This window comes from Myxocyprinus asiaticus, chromosome 46 (genome assembly GCF_019703515.2).
Source record: "Myxocyprinus asiaticus isolate MX2 ecotype Aquarium Trade chromosome 46, UBuf_Myxa_2, whole genome shotgun sequence".
In the NCBI taxonomy this organism is placed as follows: domain Eukaryota; kingdom Metazoa; phylum Chordata; class Actinopteri; order Cypriniformes; family Catostomidae; genus Myxocyprinus; species Myxocyprinus asiaticus.
The window spans coordinates 9924183-9942026 of NC_059389.1; the positions used below are offsets into that span (position 1 = coordinate 9924183).

Below are 17844 nucleotides of genomic sequence, written 5' to 3' on the forward strand. Positions count from 1 at the left end.
CATAGTTTTGACGTGTAACTCATCCCACACCAAATCTTATTATTTTGTTGAGGAAATATGTGCTATTACTTTTCTAAGCAATCAGACTTATAGACAATAAAATAGGTGAAAAATCCCATAGACTTACATAGGAGGACACAAGCCATGTCTAGGACCAGAATATCATGGTGTAGACATGGGGGTTACACTTTTGACATGATCCCATAAGACACCACCTAGAAATCACCCAGAACACCCTTGCAACATGTTAACAACAATTTAGAACACCTTTGCAACCACATACCACCCCTGGCAACTACCCACAACACTGTAGCATCATGATGGCAAGTTTTGCAAAGGCAAGCACCACTCACATTTCCTTCAGAAAACGTACATTCCATTCTTCCTTCAGTATGGCTATCTTTTTCTTCATTGGTCTCTCTAATTTGTGACATGGATTTTCATGGAAAGTATAGAAGATTGGCACATGTTCTTTGTGCTAGCCATGGTGATAAGGAAGCAGAAGATTCATAGTGGGTTGGCTTACTCACTCAGGTCGTTCTCCTTCACTGTAATTACATCAACAATCCTGAGCTGTACACACACACACACACACACACACACCACCCTTCTCAACTCATCGCCGTCAAGAAGAAAAACTGACAGCAATTACATGTGTGAGCACACTAGCACGTGGGTGCGGACAAACACTCGCATTCACGCTAAGACGGATTTTGCAGGTGTTCGCATCAGTTCTTGTAGAAGGAGACAGCACTGGCTGCAGACGTACTGTAGTGTGATTTCCACAGCCTGCGTTTCAAATCTTGGCAGTACAGCAACGGATACATCCAAGTATTCCAAGAGTGCTTCTTAAAGTAAAGCTAATGTGCTTAGACTATTAAGCTAGTTATACAGGCCTTTGTGTGCATCTATACAAAGTGCTTAGTAGCATCATATAAGCTTCATATATCAAATCCATGGCTAAAATTAAACTGGCAGACATCTTTATAGCTTTAACAACAGGCCATTTTAACTAAAGATTAACTGTCTAAACAAAAGTGCATCGAAGCCAAGTCCTTAAGCAACCTTCAGTAAAAATCGACCACTCTCCAATGCAACTATCTGTCCTACGTTCTAAATATTTAAACCAGACAAAATGATGTGACCGTGGCGACATTTTTACAAAATCGTATCAACTGGTTTATTACACGTACTGTGGCAGTTCTGAGATGAAATGTCCACTGTGTGGCGCTAAAAGTGAGCTCTCCCTAACAGATTAGGTTTTTAAGGTTTATGCTCTTATCATGTTGGAAATCAACAAAATCTACCTCCCTACCTCAAAACCATAATCCTAAACCTAAACGATAGTGTCATAAAAGCAAATGATAGATAAAAACACAATTGCTGAAGGAACCACTTCATATTGTTGTGCTTCTATGACACTTTTGGCACACGTCAACTCTTGAGAACTTGTACCCACTTCTGTCACATTGCAAGTGTAATGCTCCATCAGTTGAGGAACCACGCAACTTAATCACGCTTAAATAAGTGTTACTAATCAATTCAAAAATGAATGAAAAGTCTCAATAATCTAATACCATTTCTTTCTGTGTTCACTAAGGTCAAATTAAACTACAAAGAGGCACAAAAAAAGCAAAAAAGCCTTATGCTTTAAAGAATGGTGATTTCAGCTCCATGCTGGTCAGAGGAAAAGAAGCGTCTTTCAGCTTATCTGTTTTTAATCAACAGATGTGTTCCCAAGTGGACCGGCTCCACGACGACCAACTGTCTGTCAAAAGTTGATAATAGAGTCACTCAAAGTGGATCAAAACACTGATCAGAAATCAAGTAAAAGCATATAATCACAGAGGTGTGTCATCATTTTCATCCTGGAGATGTATAGCCACACAATTAGATTTATTGAAGAAAATGAAAAAGCAGAAAATTCCATCAACTACGTTTGAAGCGAGATGGTTTGCTAAGGGCTTGGCCATAATAAAAGTACTTTTTTTTATTTCAACCAGATTGATCTATGTTTGCTTAAAGTATGATGCCATGTGCTCATAGCTCATTCTGTTAAATTAATTTTTATCATGTTATTGCATAGCAGAGGGGTTCTTTTTGACCCCAAGGCCCCTCACTGTCCAAATATTTAAAGCCTCCTGTTTGAGAACCACTGCACTAGATTCAACAGACAGCCTCCAAATGTTCTCAAATTATTTAGAAATTTGGGGAAAATAACTGTTTTTCCATACAGAAATCTAATATATGGCAATCATAAAACACATATAATATGTACTGTATGCTCATGTATGGTATTTCCTGATATAAAAACAAGTATGTAACATACAGTACTTGTACATACACTCACTAAGCACATTAATAGAGACACATGTACACCTACTTATTCATGCGATTATCTAATCAGCCATTTGTGTGGCAGCAGTGCAATGCATAAAATTAGGCAGATATAGGTCAGGAGCTTCAGTTAATGTTCACATCAACCTTCAGAATGGGTAAAAAATGTGATCTCAGTGATTTCGACCGTGGCATGATTGTTGGTGCCAGACGGGCTGGTTTTAGTATTTCTGTAACTGCTGATCTCCTGAGATTTTCACACACAACAGTCACTAGTGTTTACTCAGAATGATGCAAAAAAAAAAAAAAAAAACATCTAGTGAATGGTGGACGGAAACACCTTGTTGATGAAAGAGGTCAGCATAGAATGGCCAGACTGATTCGTGCTGACAGAAACGGTAACTCAGTTAACAACTCTTTACAATTGTAGCGAGCAGAATAGCATCTCAAATTGCACAACACGTCGAACCTTGAGGCGGATGGGCTACAACAGCAGAAGACCACATCGGGCACTTTATTAGGACCATAGTGTTTCTAATAAAGTGCTCAGTGAGTGTATATACAGTGGAGATCAGAAGTCTGAGTCCATATTAAAAATATGTGATTCAAAATCTAATTTTAACCTGGACCTAAACAAAGTTGTAGTACTCAGATACAGATACAGTTATCCACCAGTATAGATAGGAGAGTACATGTGCAACCGCAAAGCACTGCAAAGGGTGGTGCGAACTGCCAGACACATCATCGGAGGTGAGCTTCCCTCCCTCCAGGAAATACATACAAGGTGGTGTGTGAAAAAAGCTCGGAGGATCATCAGAGACTCCAGCCACCCGAGCCATGGGCTGTTCTCACTGCTACCATCAGGCAGGCGGTATCACAGCATCAGGACCCACACCAGCCAACTCCATGATAGCTTCTTCCCCCAAGCAATCAGACTTTTGAACTCTTGATCTCCCACGATCAAAATACATCGGCACTGCACTTTATTACCCTTACTCTTATATCTCACACCGGACTGTCATAAATTACATTATTATTATTATATTATGTTCTCTCTTAACAACTGACTATCAACCGACAGCCTGAATGTCAATACAGTACAATACTGTACATTCTATATATATATACTTTTTTATATATTTTTATTTTTTATTTTTATTGAATAATGTGTATCTATATAGTGCGTATTGTATACTGTACAGTGTATGTTATTATTTGTATACTGTTGAGTGTAATTATGTTTATAACAGATGTTTAAATTGTGTTGTGTTAATTTGATGTTATTGTAAATTGGTATATGTCTCATCACTGTCACGACTGCTATGTTGATCGGAACTGCACCCAAGAATTTCACACATCATTGCACTTGTGTATATGGCTGTGTGACAATAAAGTGATTTGATTTGATTTGATTTTGAATCCTTATGTTAGTGCCTCCCTTCTAATGAAAACACATTTTCCATATCTCACAGGAAATCCAAAAGTACTCCTTTCCATGGAGTATCTCCAAAGGACATGATAACCCTGCAGAGAAGATGGGCCACCTCAGAGGAGCTGTCCTGCTTCCCTGGCTTAAAATATAACATTTAGTCACGTGCACATGAGCACATACTGTACACTCACACAAGCGGATACACAGATGCTTGTATGGATAAAGCCCTATGCACTCGGCTGATTACTATTTGTATGTTGATTCACTGGACATGGCTGTGGTAACACCTCCTCTACAATTATGAAATTGCTTTACTTGATTTGCTATAATCCAAGAGACGAAGGCCTGGCAACTGGTCGACACAGTCAAATGATTCGTCTCATGCGGATACACAAGGATTTCAACCTAAATGCCAGGTAAACATTTAGAGGTGAATCCCACAAAAACATCTGGATAGGTCACATTTCACTGCAAAATCAAACCAAAAAGGTAACACTTTACACTGGGGTTGTATTTGATAACATAAGCTAACTTTATTAGTTAACATCAACACAATGAAAAATAATTTTCTAGCATTTATTTATCTTGGTTAGTGTTAATTGAAACATATACTAATTGATGAACAATGAACAGTTCTAATTTCATAAATTAACATTAAAAAAGATAAATAAATTCTGCTAAAAATATATTGCTCATTGTTAGTCCATGTTATCTAATGCATATATTATGTTAACAAGTAGACCCTTATTGTCAAGTGTTACTAACGGAAATAAGAAATTACATTGTGCAAAAAATAAGTAAATAAATAAATACGCCTATTTTATGACAATACATTTTTTTTTTTTCTTTTGCATTTTTTAACATTTACATGACAATCAAGCAAATTTTCTCACCCAATTTCAATCACTGTAATGCGTCTAAATGGTATTTCTCATTACGGTAATGCAGCAATCTTTTTTAATTTTTTTTTATTTCACCATAAATTAAAGGTACTACAAATGCTACAATGATGGATACATACTTTAGAATTTAAATAAAATTTAATAATTTACAGATATAAGAATAAGATTGTTTTACATTACTAATGAGAAATAGAGGACATATTTTGCTAAATTGTCATGAAAATATTGTCAAAATGCAAAAAAAAACAAAAAAAAAAACAACAAAAAAAAAAAAAATATATATATATATATATATATATATATATATATATATATATATATATATATATATATATATATATATATATATAATGGTCCTAAAACAGCCTTTATTTTATTTCAGCTATGTATAATTTTCTATTTCTTTGATTTTGGGAATAAAAATTGCCCAGATATGTTCTTAGCAGGTTTTGTGAGATTCACACATAAACATGTTCAAAGTTGCTAAGCCCAGCATGATAATGAGGACAGTGCAAAAAAGCCAAGCCCAGCATGAGAATAAGGAGGACAGTGCAAAAAAATCAAACGCTAGTACTAAACACAGCTAAATCAATGGAGGTTTGAGAATATAAATCAAGAAGAGAAAACAACATTTAACTTACAGCTCAAAAAGTTGGAGATTCTGAAAGAGTTGCCATGAGAGAGTTGTCAGAGGGTTCCTGGACAAGTTTCTGCAGAGGAAGAAGACACAGCCTTTATTTTTGTCACACATTATACATTTTGCACATATACAGTTAAATTATTATTTATTTATTTTGCATATCCCAGCTAAGCTGTGGTCAGAGCACAAGGTCAGCCATGATATGGCACCTGGAGCAGATAGGGTCAAGGGCATTGCTCAAAGGCCCAACAGTGGTATCTTGGCAGTGCTGGGGCTTGAACCCCAAACTTTCTGGTTAGTAACCCAGAGCCTTAACTGCTGAGCCACCACTGCCCCCAAAGGAAAGAGAGAGTGAGTGAGTTACATTTTTTAACACTGACTATTAGTGACAAGGTAATAAAGAAAACACAGGAGAGTAAAACAACGACTGTGTGGCGACCAGCTGAAAGTTAAGGGAATATGCAGCTCCATCAATCCAATAAACGGAGACTTGGTCATTTCAAGACAACAAATTAAATCGAGACGAAGAAGAACAGGGGCTTAAAAGCCACTAAACTCAATACAATGGCAAATGACTGTGAAGCAGAAAAGGCATGTTTTCCAAACAGAGCTTGCAGATGTACAGAAGGAGGTTTGAAATGGAGGCAGTATTCTAAAACAGAAGTAAGAGATCTCTAAATTATGTTTGTGTGAAGTCCATAGGGATAGAACTGGTAAATAATACAATCGTACGGTAGGGAAATAAAAGGTAATAAGCGTCAAGATGCAGCTTTTTACAAGCAAATGCAAAATCCTTCAAGTACGATGATATTTAAGGTCTTTTCCAAGGGACAGTTAACCCAAAATTCACATTAAAACACAAAAGGAAATGTTAGGCAAAATTTCGATTTTAGTTGATGCTGTGGTTCTGAGTAACATCTTTTGTTTCACACAGAAGAAAGAAAGTCATACAGATTAGGAACAACATTATGGTGAGTAAATTTTGACAGAATTTTCAGTTTTGAGTGAACTATCTTTGCTATTGCATATTGATGTGTATACAAATACACACCGACTTGTGGGACAACAGCAAGCAATGCTCCCCCTGGGGCTGAAACAAAAACCCAGGCCTCACTAACAGGCCTTGATTATCAGTATTTATTGAATATTTCAGATCACCTAATACCCCACCTCTGGCCAACTTAGATCCTATCAGGATTGGCTGACAAATAACCAATTCTTCGAGATGCATACTTATGTTCGTCTAGTGCCACCGCAGGGGACCGAGCATACTGCCTGCTCGTCCCTGACAGGTTCCTCCCTTACCTGAATTTTCCCCAAGTTCTGACAGCTAACTGCTACATGTACAAGAGAATAAGGTTGTACCCTATTAGCCAAAATGTGTAGATTCGTAGCAGCCTGACAATCGCAACACTGGCTCGATCAGTGATGTGAGTTTGGAGCGGGAATATCTGTTTTTACAACCAATAGAAGACGAGTTTTCTAGAATCTGTCTGAAAACAGTGACTATTTCTGAAATTTGGTTTGGTGATTCTAGTGGCACACAATCCCTGTTTTCTATTGGTTGAATAAACAGATCGTCCAACCCAGGGCCGTGTACAGACATTTTGAGGGGCAGTGGCTCAAACTGAGAGAAAAAGGGCATCATCCAGATTTACGCTTTTCACTTACTGTCATATAGAATAGCATTGTCTACATACAGTATATATTATTATGATAAATATATAACTCATAAAGAATAATGTATATACAGGGTTGGGAGGGTTACTTTTGAAATGTATTCCACTACAGATTACAGAATACATGCTGTAAAATGTAATTTGTAATGTATTCCGTTAGATTACTCAAGGTCAGTAACGTATTCTAGATACTTTGGATTACTTCTTCAGCACTTTTAGATTTTTCACTTGTTTTGACTATAAAAACTCTGCCAGTACAGTAAGACAAAATACACATGTTAAAAATACATTCTCTGAAAAACCTAAATATCTTATGCAGTGTTGTTTCTAAAACAAGATAAATCTAATTGATATTTCGATATTTTTACAGGAAAACAATACAAAAATTATTATCAAGAATAAGATTTTTGCCCTAATATCAAAGGTCTTACTAGAAAAAAAGAAATTATGATATAACATGAAATTTCTTGATAAAAAATATGATCGTGTCTGGTAGCATTGTAGCTTAGCATAAAGCTGACAATTTACACAAGCTTTATTTCTATTTCTTCTGCTCCAAACTTACTTCAAACTTACTTCTCTATTCAAATGCACTTTGAATCGCATCATTTATATGTATACATTTTTCCATCTGAAAGGACTAAATATTAAATGTAACAAATTACAATAAAATGCAAAGTAATATCTTCATTAATCAAAATACTTTTTGAATGTAACTGTATTCTAATTACCAATGATTTAAATTGTAACTGTAGTGGAATACAGTTACTTATATTTTGTATTTTATATATGTAATCCTGTTACATGTATTCCGTTACTCCCCAACCCTGTGTAAATATCTGTACTTATTTTCTTATTCTGTATACTCATTTTAAGATTAGTTTAACTTAAAATATGCTTTACTTTCAAACACAAAGTTATACATTACTTCCTCCCATGGCAAATTATTTTGAGGAAAAATGACTTTCCTGTAGACATAGTGTGAAAGATCTTTTGCTATTTATTTTCATTATAATTCACCTGCTTGCTTGAAACACTCCCTTTAGCAGCCTCCCTTCACTCTTTCACTTTCTGTCTTCTTTTTTGTAAAGGTGTGATACTATAAACAGTGTGCAGCACACACTTTGAACATATACAATATGCACAGCATACTGTGATGCCTGATATGCAGACCTGGTGTTATTTAACATTATGCAGTTAAATTCCAAGGCTACTTAAGTGTTATTATGTTTAAATAACAAAAAACAAGAGAATAAGAGCATTCATTTTTAGAGACTTACATAGCTCTGGCCTCTGATCATTCACCTTATTAACAAATGCAAGTTTTTAATGCATTTGGACCTTCTCAAGCAATGTCAGTACTAATTAATGCACATTTCTGCCGCATTTGGACCAGCTCAAGTGTCAAGCGCCCCTCCCACTGTCGCGTCTGATCCGCTGCCTGCAAAACAAGAGACGCGATTCAAAAGCCGAAGACGGTAATCCAGCAGATGTTTAGATAAACACACATTTTTTTTTAAAATATGCGGAGAGTGTTTTACTATCCATCGTGTATTAATTGCTTTGACGCTCTGAATAAAAAGCGTCTGCAAAATGAATATTTACAAATTAAATTATTTTCTCCAGAGGGGCACCTCAGCCCAGGAGGGCAAAGGGGCAGTGGCTTGGGCCACCAAGCCACCCCCCTGCGCACTTTCCTGGTCCTACCCCATTGGTTGAGCTAGAAGTTGACATGTTGGAAATCCAAAATAAAGCACTAGACTCTTCGGGGTGATCAACATATGAATGGCTTACTTAGGCCACATCCACACAAATACATTTTAGTTTGAAAACACATCTTTTTCTCTACGTTTTGGCCTTCCACCCACACTGAGGTTTTTTCTCCAGCGAAAACTACGCTTTTCGAAAATGCTCTCCCAAGTTGATAAATGTGAAAACGCCGTCTTTGCATTGTAGTTTTGGAGATATCTGAAAACAATGAAGTATTTGTTGTCATGTGATGCAGTCATGTGATCCATTCAAACCAAAACAGTCAAGTTGGTGGCTTGTGTTTTAGCGGCATTGTTGTGCCTGCTATCCACTTTGATAGTGTTGTTAAAAATAAATGTTACATTGTACAACCATCACATTGCATGCCTTCAAAGGTGATGGGAAGTTTATTTGAAATTGCTGTCCAGTGAAGGAACACGAGGACAACTGCGTTTCAGACCATACATGGAACTGCAATTTTTCGCATGCGCAGAAAGGGGATTTATGAGTTTTCATACGTTTCAGTGAGGATGAGTAATTTTTCTAAAGCACTTGTAAATGGCAGTGTGGACAGAGAGCATTTTGAAAACAAAAACACAGTTTTGAATGTATACGGTTAAAGTGGATGTAGCCTTATAATTGTCTCTGCATACTAAGCTGGGATAGAAGAAAATATTTAAATACTGATAAAAAGTACACATTTCACCTTTAACTAATATTTTGTATCTGTATCTAACAGATGCCATGAGTCTTCAAATATGTCAACTTTTTAGTGGCATACCCTTTTAAATCTGTGTGCAAGTCTGTGCAAGTACTCCTAGTATTCATGTTCCGGTAGCTCATTTGGTTACAATAGGAAAAGGCTGAATTTAAAAGGACCACTTGGCATAAAAAATGTAAGTGCCACTGAAATACAAGGTGTGCTTCTTAGAAAGCTCTTGAAAAGAACAGAGCAAAATACAAACACCCACGTGTTGCCTATTTTGAAGACAGTCACTTGAATATGCTAATGTGGCTAATCTGAATCTGCTTAGTTGGTCCCTTGTGTGCCTCATAGGGAAACTCCAGCATTAAAAAAAGCATTATCTGCTCTGTCCTGTTGCTATAGCAACATCAGCCTGTGAATCCTCACACTTTCTGTTCTCCCCATTTCCTGTGCCACAGAATGGAGACAGGGAAGCAGCTAACCAGTCAATGAGAACATCCAGACATGGGACCACAGAAACATATAAATTGACAAACCAAATAACCTTCCGTTCCTCAAAAAAAGTTTCTCGCACCCACTCGTGCTCCGCTTGCCCTCTGCATTCTAATCACCTCATTAAATTGATAATGAGATTATTCAGGTGGCCTCCACCGAGACACAAACGGTTTTGCTTTTTAGTTAAGGGCATTATTATTCTTAGCACACAATAGAAGAGTTCATCTGGACAGTATGCTTTAAAGAAAAGGGGTCCTGAAGATCAGGACAGCTAAATAACCCAGGGACCACGAGAGCTGTCCATCATGGCTTGAATCCGGTTTGAACCACACACAATAACAAATATGTAATTGAAAATGTACTCTTAAGGACTTTGACAGCTATGGGGAATTGAATCAAGAAATACTTGATGATGGGAGATATCATAACAAGAAGATTCAGAATATTTTGTATTCACAAAGCAGTTAGCCAGTTTGACTGTCAAACAAAGCACTTTTTATGGGCTTTTAATGACATTCAGGAGAAGTTGAGAGAGACCATTGGGACACTGAAAAAGCTGGTAGCTGTATTTTGGAACATGGCAGCTGATTTCTAGCTGGTTTAAGATGGTCATTAGCTGGCTGATCAGCCACCATGTTCCAAAAACCAATAATTGGTTTGTTGCTGGTCCAAGATGGTCTACCAGCTAGCTTGGACCAGCAAATGACTAGTTTAGATAAGCTAGAAAGCCCCAACCATGTTCAAAATCATAGCTACCTGCTACTGGGTATTCCAAAAATAACAAAAAGCAGAAAATAATCATAAAAGTGATCAATACATCAAAACATCATATGACATTGGTTTTCATGTGTCTCACGGCCAGTCGTCACTGACGTCAAAAGCACCATATTTGAATGTACTTGAATGCAAATTAGATTTTAAAGCTATGTGAGTGGGCAAAATTTTTAGAGAATAATAGTGCAAAGCCACATCTACACGCATTAATGCATTAATTGTGCTACATTTTCATAGTTCATCCACACTAGAACTGCATTTTCCTCCACTGAAAACACTTGACATGACATTAGGAAACATACTAAGTGGATAAGTGTCAACGTGGCCTAAATTTTTAGTCTATTCCTCCTCACACAATCTATCACACAGCTTCAAAAGCCATATGGACTCTTGTGATATGGTTGTACATTCAGCTACAATCTTTATCTAAAATTGCCTTGCCTTCTTTCACCTTCGCCACATTGCTCGCCTTCGTCCCTTTATTAGTCTCAAAGATGGCGAAACACTGGTTCTTGCATTTATATCCTCACGCCTTGACTATTGCAATGCCCTCTTCATTGGTTTACCTGCTAACTCTATTGCTAGGTTGCAATATATTCAAAATTCTGCTGCTAGAATTCTTAGACATACCAAGTGCTCAGCTCATATTACTCCATTCTTGTTTGAACTTCACTGGTTACCAGTTTTGTTTCGCATCAAATATAAACTACTCCTGCTTACATTTAAATCACTTCATGGTCTGGCACCTCACTAGCTTAGTGAATTGCTTCTCCCCTACAACCCGATCCACTCGCTTAGGTCTTCTGGGTCCGGACTCCTTTCTGTCCCTAGATCTCGCCTCTCTACTATGGGTGGCAGGTCATTCAGCATAGTAGCACCCAATATATGGAATTCACTCCCCCTGAGTTTAAATCTCAACTTAAAACTTTTTTTTTTTTTTCTCAGTGTTATTTATCTTAATGTGTTATGTATTCACTTTCAATGACTGTGCTATCTGAACTGTGTTTTTGTGACTTTGTTTGTGTATTATTGTGTTACTATTGTAAAGTGTCCTTGAGCTCTGGAAAGGCACTATATAAATTAAACTTATTATTATTATTATTATTAATATTATTATTATTATTATTCGGACACAGAAATTACACCAACTAGCTTGACGAGCCACACCACTCCCTCTCTCCCGCAAACAGACACATGACCACGCCCCCATCCCCACAACTCCTTTTGTGTTCCACAGAAGAAAGAAGGTTACACGGATATGAAATGACATTAGTAAATGGTGACATGATTTTCATTTTTGGGTGAACTGTTCCTTAAAGGAATACAATATGAGATTTAAAGGAAAAATTATAATTCTCTCATTCTATGCTTATGTCGTCTCAAACTCGTATAATTTTCTTTCTTTAGCGGAACACAATGAAGATATTTTAATGGAAATATGATGTCTGTTTGTCCATACAAAGCAAGTGAATGGTGACTAAATTTTTAAGCTCCAAAAAGGACATAAAGGCAGCATAAAGATAATCTATAAGACTCCAGTGGTTTAACCCATGTCTCCTGAAGCAATCCGATCAATTTGAGGTGACTTTACAGCTCAAATAATACACAAGTTTTAACAGAAGAATTAATGTAAGTGCTTTTAAAAAATTATAAGGTCCATATTTCTGCCTTTAAACCCTCCAAAAATGTGCCCCTTTCACTTCCATCGTAATTGCCTCACTGTAACTCAGATTTTTTTTTCTTTTAGGGGATAAGTCGACAATTAATTTAGACTCAATTGCTGTTGATTGAGCTTAACTTGTATTGAACCTGGAATATTCCTTTAAGTGAGAGTTGAAAGCAGATTTACAAAGCAAGAAGAATAATCACACACCCCGTTATTTTGAAAATAAAGCACAATAATGTAAGATGTGTATTCACCATTTTACTGACTTGAGGGAGTTTAGTTCTCAAATAATCCCTTTCAGATTGTCACAGACAATTAATTACCATAATGACTTTCACAGAATAGCGAGACACATGCAATTGGAAAATTAGGTGAGCCTTTGAAGACTTCCTGTTAGCCATATAATGACTTTACACATATATGTTTAGATGTCTATTAGCACGCCTACATTTATGGAGGCATGTTACGGCTTTTGATGTGGTGGAGGGGGTTTCAACGTGTGCCCTTGCATACAAATGATGTCATTATTGTGTCATCCGTTCAGAGTGAAACACATGTGGGATGTGGGAAGGAGGGTTAAGGGCCTTATTGAGATGGATCATTCACCCGCATTAGCATAGAGAAAGAGGAATTATTGAGTCCCTCTGAAAGCTTCATTAGCTCCTAACCAGACACTGTAATCGCCAAGCACACACTTTTGTATGTTCGTAATTTATATCCTTCTTGGATTTAATGTGGGATGGTCAGACTCAAGACAATGCTAATGACAAACACATCAAGGCACAATAAAGTGAAAAGGGGCTACAACCATCTGAACTGGCAAATACTGGATGGTAGGGCAGCTGCCCAAACTGCTGTCCGCATGCAGGAAGTGTCCTTTTCAAAGGTCATACCTCGTTACAATGTGAAGAAATGTAAGCTAAAATTTGATTTGGAGAAGAGGCAATAAAGAAATAATTAATCAAATCAGATATCAAACATGATGGGCAACCTAAATATGACAACTGAGATCATTATTAAAGACTCCAAAACCCAGTGAGCTGCCTATGTATGCAGCATTTTAAGGCATCATAACTGTGCTCCACATGCAAAGGATGTTCCAAAACTTAATTATATGCTGCTTCCTAAGATACCTTGTTTTAGCAAAATACTAAGGCAGCATCTCTTGTGTACTGTCACAAAGCAGATGATCTCAGAGTCCATTATGATAAGCTCTGTGAAAACAAAATCCATGATGGTGGACGAGGTGAGAGATTTAATAAATTAAATCTTAGGCGATATTTCATCTAATACTCAAAAGTATTGATAAAAAAAAGTATTGTACTTAAAATGTATTCTTTTACCTATTTTTATTTGTATAGGTCATGTATTTTCATACTTATTAGAGAACTAGCTTAGCAACATGCTAATGTCAAAACCAATTGTGAGTCGAGTCTTCCATGTGAAACACTAGTTCTGTGGCACAGATAGTTGTTGCCTATTTAGAGCATTCACAATTGCTCACTTATGAGGTTCTATTATTTGTGTGTGCCATGTATTTTTGTGCTTATTAGAGTATTTTACCATTAGCTTAGCAACATACTAATGTCAAACTGATTGTGAGTAGAGTCTTCCATGTAGAGTCATATTTGTGTGGCTATTTGTTGAGTTGATGACTATGTTGAGCATTCCAAATTGGTCACTTATAATATTATTATAGTACTATTTCTGAAACAATGTTCAAAACGTCAACTTAACGTTGAATAATTAATCTACAGATAAAAATTCTATCATCATTTACTTACCCTCATCTTGTTCCAAACCAGTATGACTTTTTTTATTCTTCCATGAAAAAAAAAAAAAAAAGAAGAGTGACAGCCTGAGTCACAATTCACCTTCATTGTATCAAAGAAGATGCAATGAATGTGAATGGAGACTAACATGAGGGTGAGTAAATGATGACAGAATTATCATTTTTATGTGAACATGCCTTTAACAGGTGCTGTTGACAAATACAATTTTATATGCACAATGCATATTCATTTGGAAAATGATTCATTTAGTATTTTGTAGAAGTCCTCAGACAAGACAGAGTCATGAAATAAAGATATAAAAGAATATTTCCCATTGCACAAACCTCAGTAATTACATTTCAAATCTCTGATTAACACCTCAATTAAACGAGAGTATCTTTCTGAAGTGAGAAAGGGGAAACCTTCAACAGACACAATGAAGCAAAAATCCATATTACTCTACCTCATTTTCTGTGAGTGTATCAGCGCAGCACAGCTAACCTAATTAGCCACAATATTCATGACATTAACACTTTCATGAAAGGCTATGGTGTAATTTTTGGCATATACATGTGGCGATGTGTAAGCCTGACAATGAGGTGACAGAAAGCTCCGCACTCAATGGCCGAAAGCATTTGGTGAGCTGCTTTGAGATGGCAGCACCTCATCAATAATACACGCCGAAGGAGTCATGGGGAAGGCAAAGGCTAAACGGCCATAAAATGGCAATTAGATTCATAGCCTGCAGTCGCCACTGAGGTAACTATGCATGAAGAGGTAACTGAGGGCCATGAGCAGGCCCTGAGCTAGCCTCAACCAGTCAGCGGACCATTCGAAAGGCACTTTTACCTATAAACAACAGACAACAGGTGTCACTCCCTCAGGAATAGAGTGTTGTCTGTGGGACGCCGTGGCTGCTAGACAGTCACCAGAAGAAGCTCAGCAGAACTGATGAGAAAACATCTTTAATATCAGACACCTGCAAGACAGTAATTGGCACCGTAGAGTTCTTCTGAGAGAGTGTGATGCTTTTTCTGACCTCAAATATACCTTGAAGATCATAAAAAGCAGACCTTCTGCCTCAGCTATGTGGATATTTTCCCAGTAAGCTGTCTGAATGCTTTTTACACTTTTATCCATGGATAGTATGGACCTATTTTTTGAGGGGTCACTAGAAGCACTCCTAGCTCATTTGATACCCTCCCTGCTGAGAAAATAGGGACCGTAACTTAACAGAACAAAGGGGTCTCGTGGCACGCTTTTAAAAGTTGACATTCTTTTTCACCTGATGTAGCATCTAAAAAATGTGCCGCTCCTGCGCAAGACACTGAAAAAAACAGCAAGATGTGGAGCAATGATGTCCAAGATGTCCATCTAGTGTATATTTACATAGAAAAACAATGGAAAAAGAGTACAGACTGACACAAAAGTGCGTTCAGTGTGAACAGCCCTTAAAACCAGTCAGCTGACCAGGCTGGGAGACCAACTAAGACCAGCCAACCAGTTTAGTTTTTTTCAGGATGGCTAGGCAAGATAATCAGTGTTAGTTTTCACAGTTTTTTATTTATTTTTATTTTTTTATCATTATTATTTTAGTCATAATTTTTGTCTTTTGACGAAAACGTTCTTTAAATTTAGTCAATATATCATCATGTCATATTTATAAATTTTACAATGACAAAAACATGTACAGCTCTTTCAGCTCAAGCAGTTTAAGCAGGGAAATCCCCAATGTACTATGACTAGATTATTTAAATCAATTCTTTCTAGATTTTTCTTTTGTATCTTGAAATATAATTTTTTTTTCTCTACATATTTTGGCGGCTCGTCAAAGGATGCAAATGAGGCTGAGTTTCCTCAAAAATGTATTCAAAATTATGTGAAATTATAAGTTTTATCTATCAGATCAAATTATAATATTTTAACAAATTTACCTTCTAATGTGCTTAGCTCAGATGCCTTTCATTGATTTTTTTTTTTTTTTGTTTTGTTTTTTGTGAGTTTTAATCACTGTATGAATTCTAGAGGAGACTAATGGCATTAAGCCTCCTGTCATTAGTAAACTGCCCAATCAAAATGTATATGTAATGCAACGTCATCTGCTTCCATAAAAAAGGGGTCATAAAAGGAAAAACGGAGGCAAAATGAAATTTGCCTCCTTCCGCATTCATAACCAATCATTATCAGAGTTAAAAATTCAAGCCAGTTAGCTTTCAGTATCACTTTAATGTGTCATCAAGCTTGCTAACATGACAGGTGAAGAGGAACTTGCAAAAATATCAATGAAATAAATGTTATTGGAGCATCTAAAACATGTAAAAGACCGAACAACAGGATCAAATTTAGTTCTCCTAAACATACTGCAATAGGTCATTTCTGGATATGTTACAGTATAAGGAATGGGGCACTCCATTCATTTATAAATTTTTGCATTAATCATAGTCGGTAGATGGCATTGAGTGATTTGTTTCACTTGTTCACTGTATTGGCAAATGGTGATCGGACATATTATAACGCATCGGTAGTTATTATCAGGCTATTTCAAGATATCAGGCAGAGGAGTTCATCTGTGTACGGGAGCATAATTACCAGCAGAAACATATAGGCTAATAAAACATGATATTCAAATCCACTGCAATCTTTTATTGGTTTGATTTTTCAATACTGATTTACATATTTGCCTCACCGGAAAATCAACTCATCAACTGCCACTGGATCAAGGGGACCCAAATACCAACTGAATACCAATTTTTATTTTTTATTTTTATTTTTATTTATTTATTTATTTTTTTAACCAAGCAAAATTGGAGCTGAACTTGACAGCGGGTGATCACCATACATTTTTGTTGTATGGGAAAGAGCATCTTCAACTTTATGATAATATCTCCTTTTGTGCTAAATGGGTAAATGATGACAGAATTTCAGTTTACATAAAATGATCTTTGCAAGATGCAACTCAGTTGTACTGATCAAATTTCAATGTGAATTTCTGCCAAGGTGTTTTAAATAAAATATAATTTACCTAAAATAATCATGCAATTAATTATCAAAGACATTCAAAATCCATTTGGCTCAAAAATCTCAGGGGACACTCTTAATATACAGCTACGGGCAGTGCCTAGAGTTGCTTGGAAATGAGTAAAAAAAAAAAAAAAAATCACAAACAAACCCCCACCTATGGCAAACAGTCCCATCAAAAATAAATAAGTTTGTATGAATTTTTCACCAGCTTCCCTGCGACTATTAGACCGACACACATTCATCAAACGCTTCTTCAAGGTCAGAGTTTCTTCTCCAAGGCAAGGCTGGCCCTCCTTCCCACACAAAGATAATCAAATCCCCTCTGTCAGCAATGTATCGCTCCGTTTGCTTTGTTCAGACTAGTTTCTGCGGATGCCTCATCCTCCACGCCTGTCTGCTTTCTACAGCTGTCAGTTATTCATTGCTTTTTGCACCATCCCAAATACTACAAAGCCTGCTTTAAATGCTAATTCACCCTGCCTTTCTCAGCAATAAAAATAAATAAAAAGATTAATAAATAAAAAGCCTACATGCAGTTAAATGAGGATGAATGCAATACGAATAGTTCTTTTGGGACTTAAGACTATTCAATTAATACATTTCTCTATGCCCTTTTTGTTTCGTCTGTAGTTTAGGACAAAAGGTCAATACTAGTAATGTCATAAAATATT

The 17844-nt window shown here is 36.6% G+C and overlaps 1 protein-coding gene across 1 annotated transcript in view; it reads right to left on the minus strand.

Moving 5' to 3' along the window:
* Positions 1-17844, minus strand: part of LOC127435924 (NT-3 growth factor receptor-like) — a 306013-nt gene that overhangs the window by 192425 nt on the left and 95744 nt on the right. Inside the window, exon 4 of the mRNA XM_051689735.1 lies at positions 5313-5381. Within this exon, the coding sequence (XP_051545695.1) occupies positions 5313-5381 (69 nt within the window). The remainder of the gene's footprint in view (positions 1-5312; positions 5382-17844) is intronic.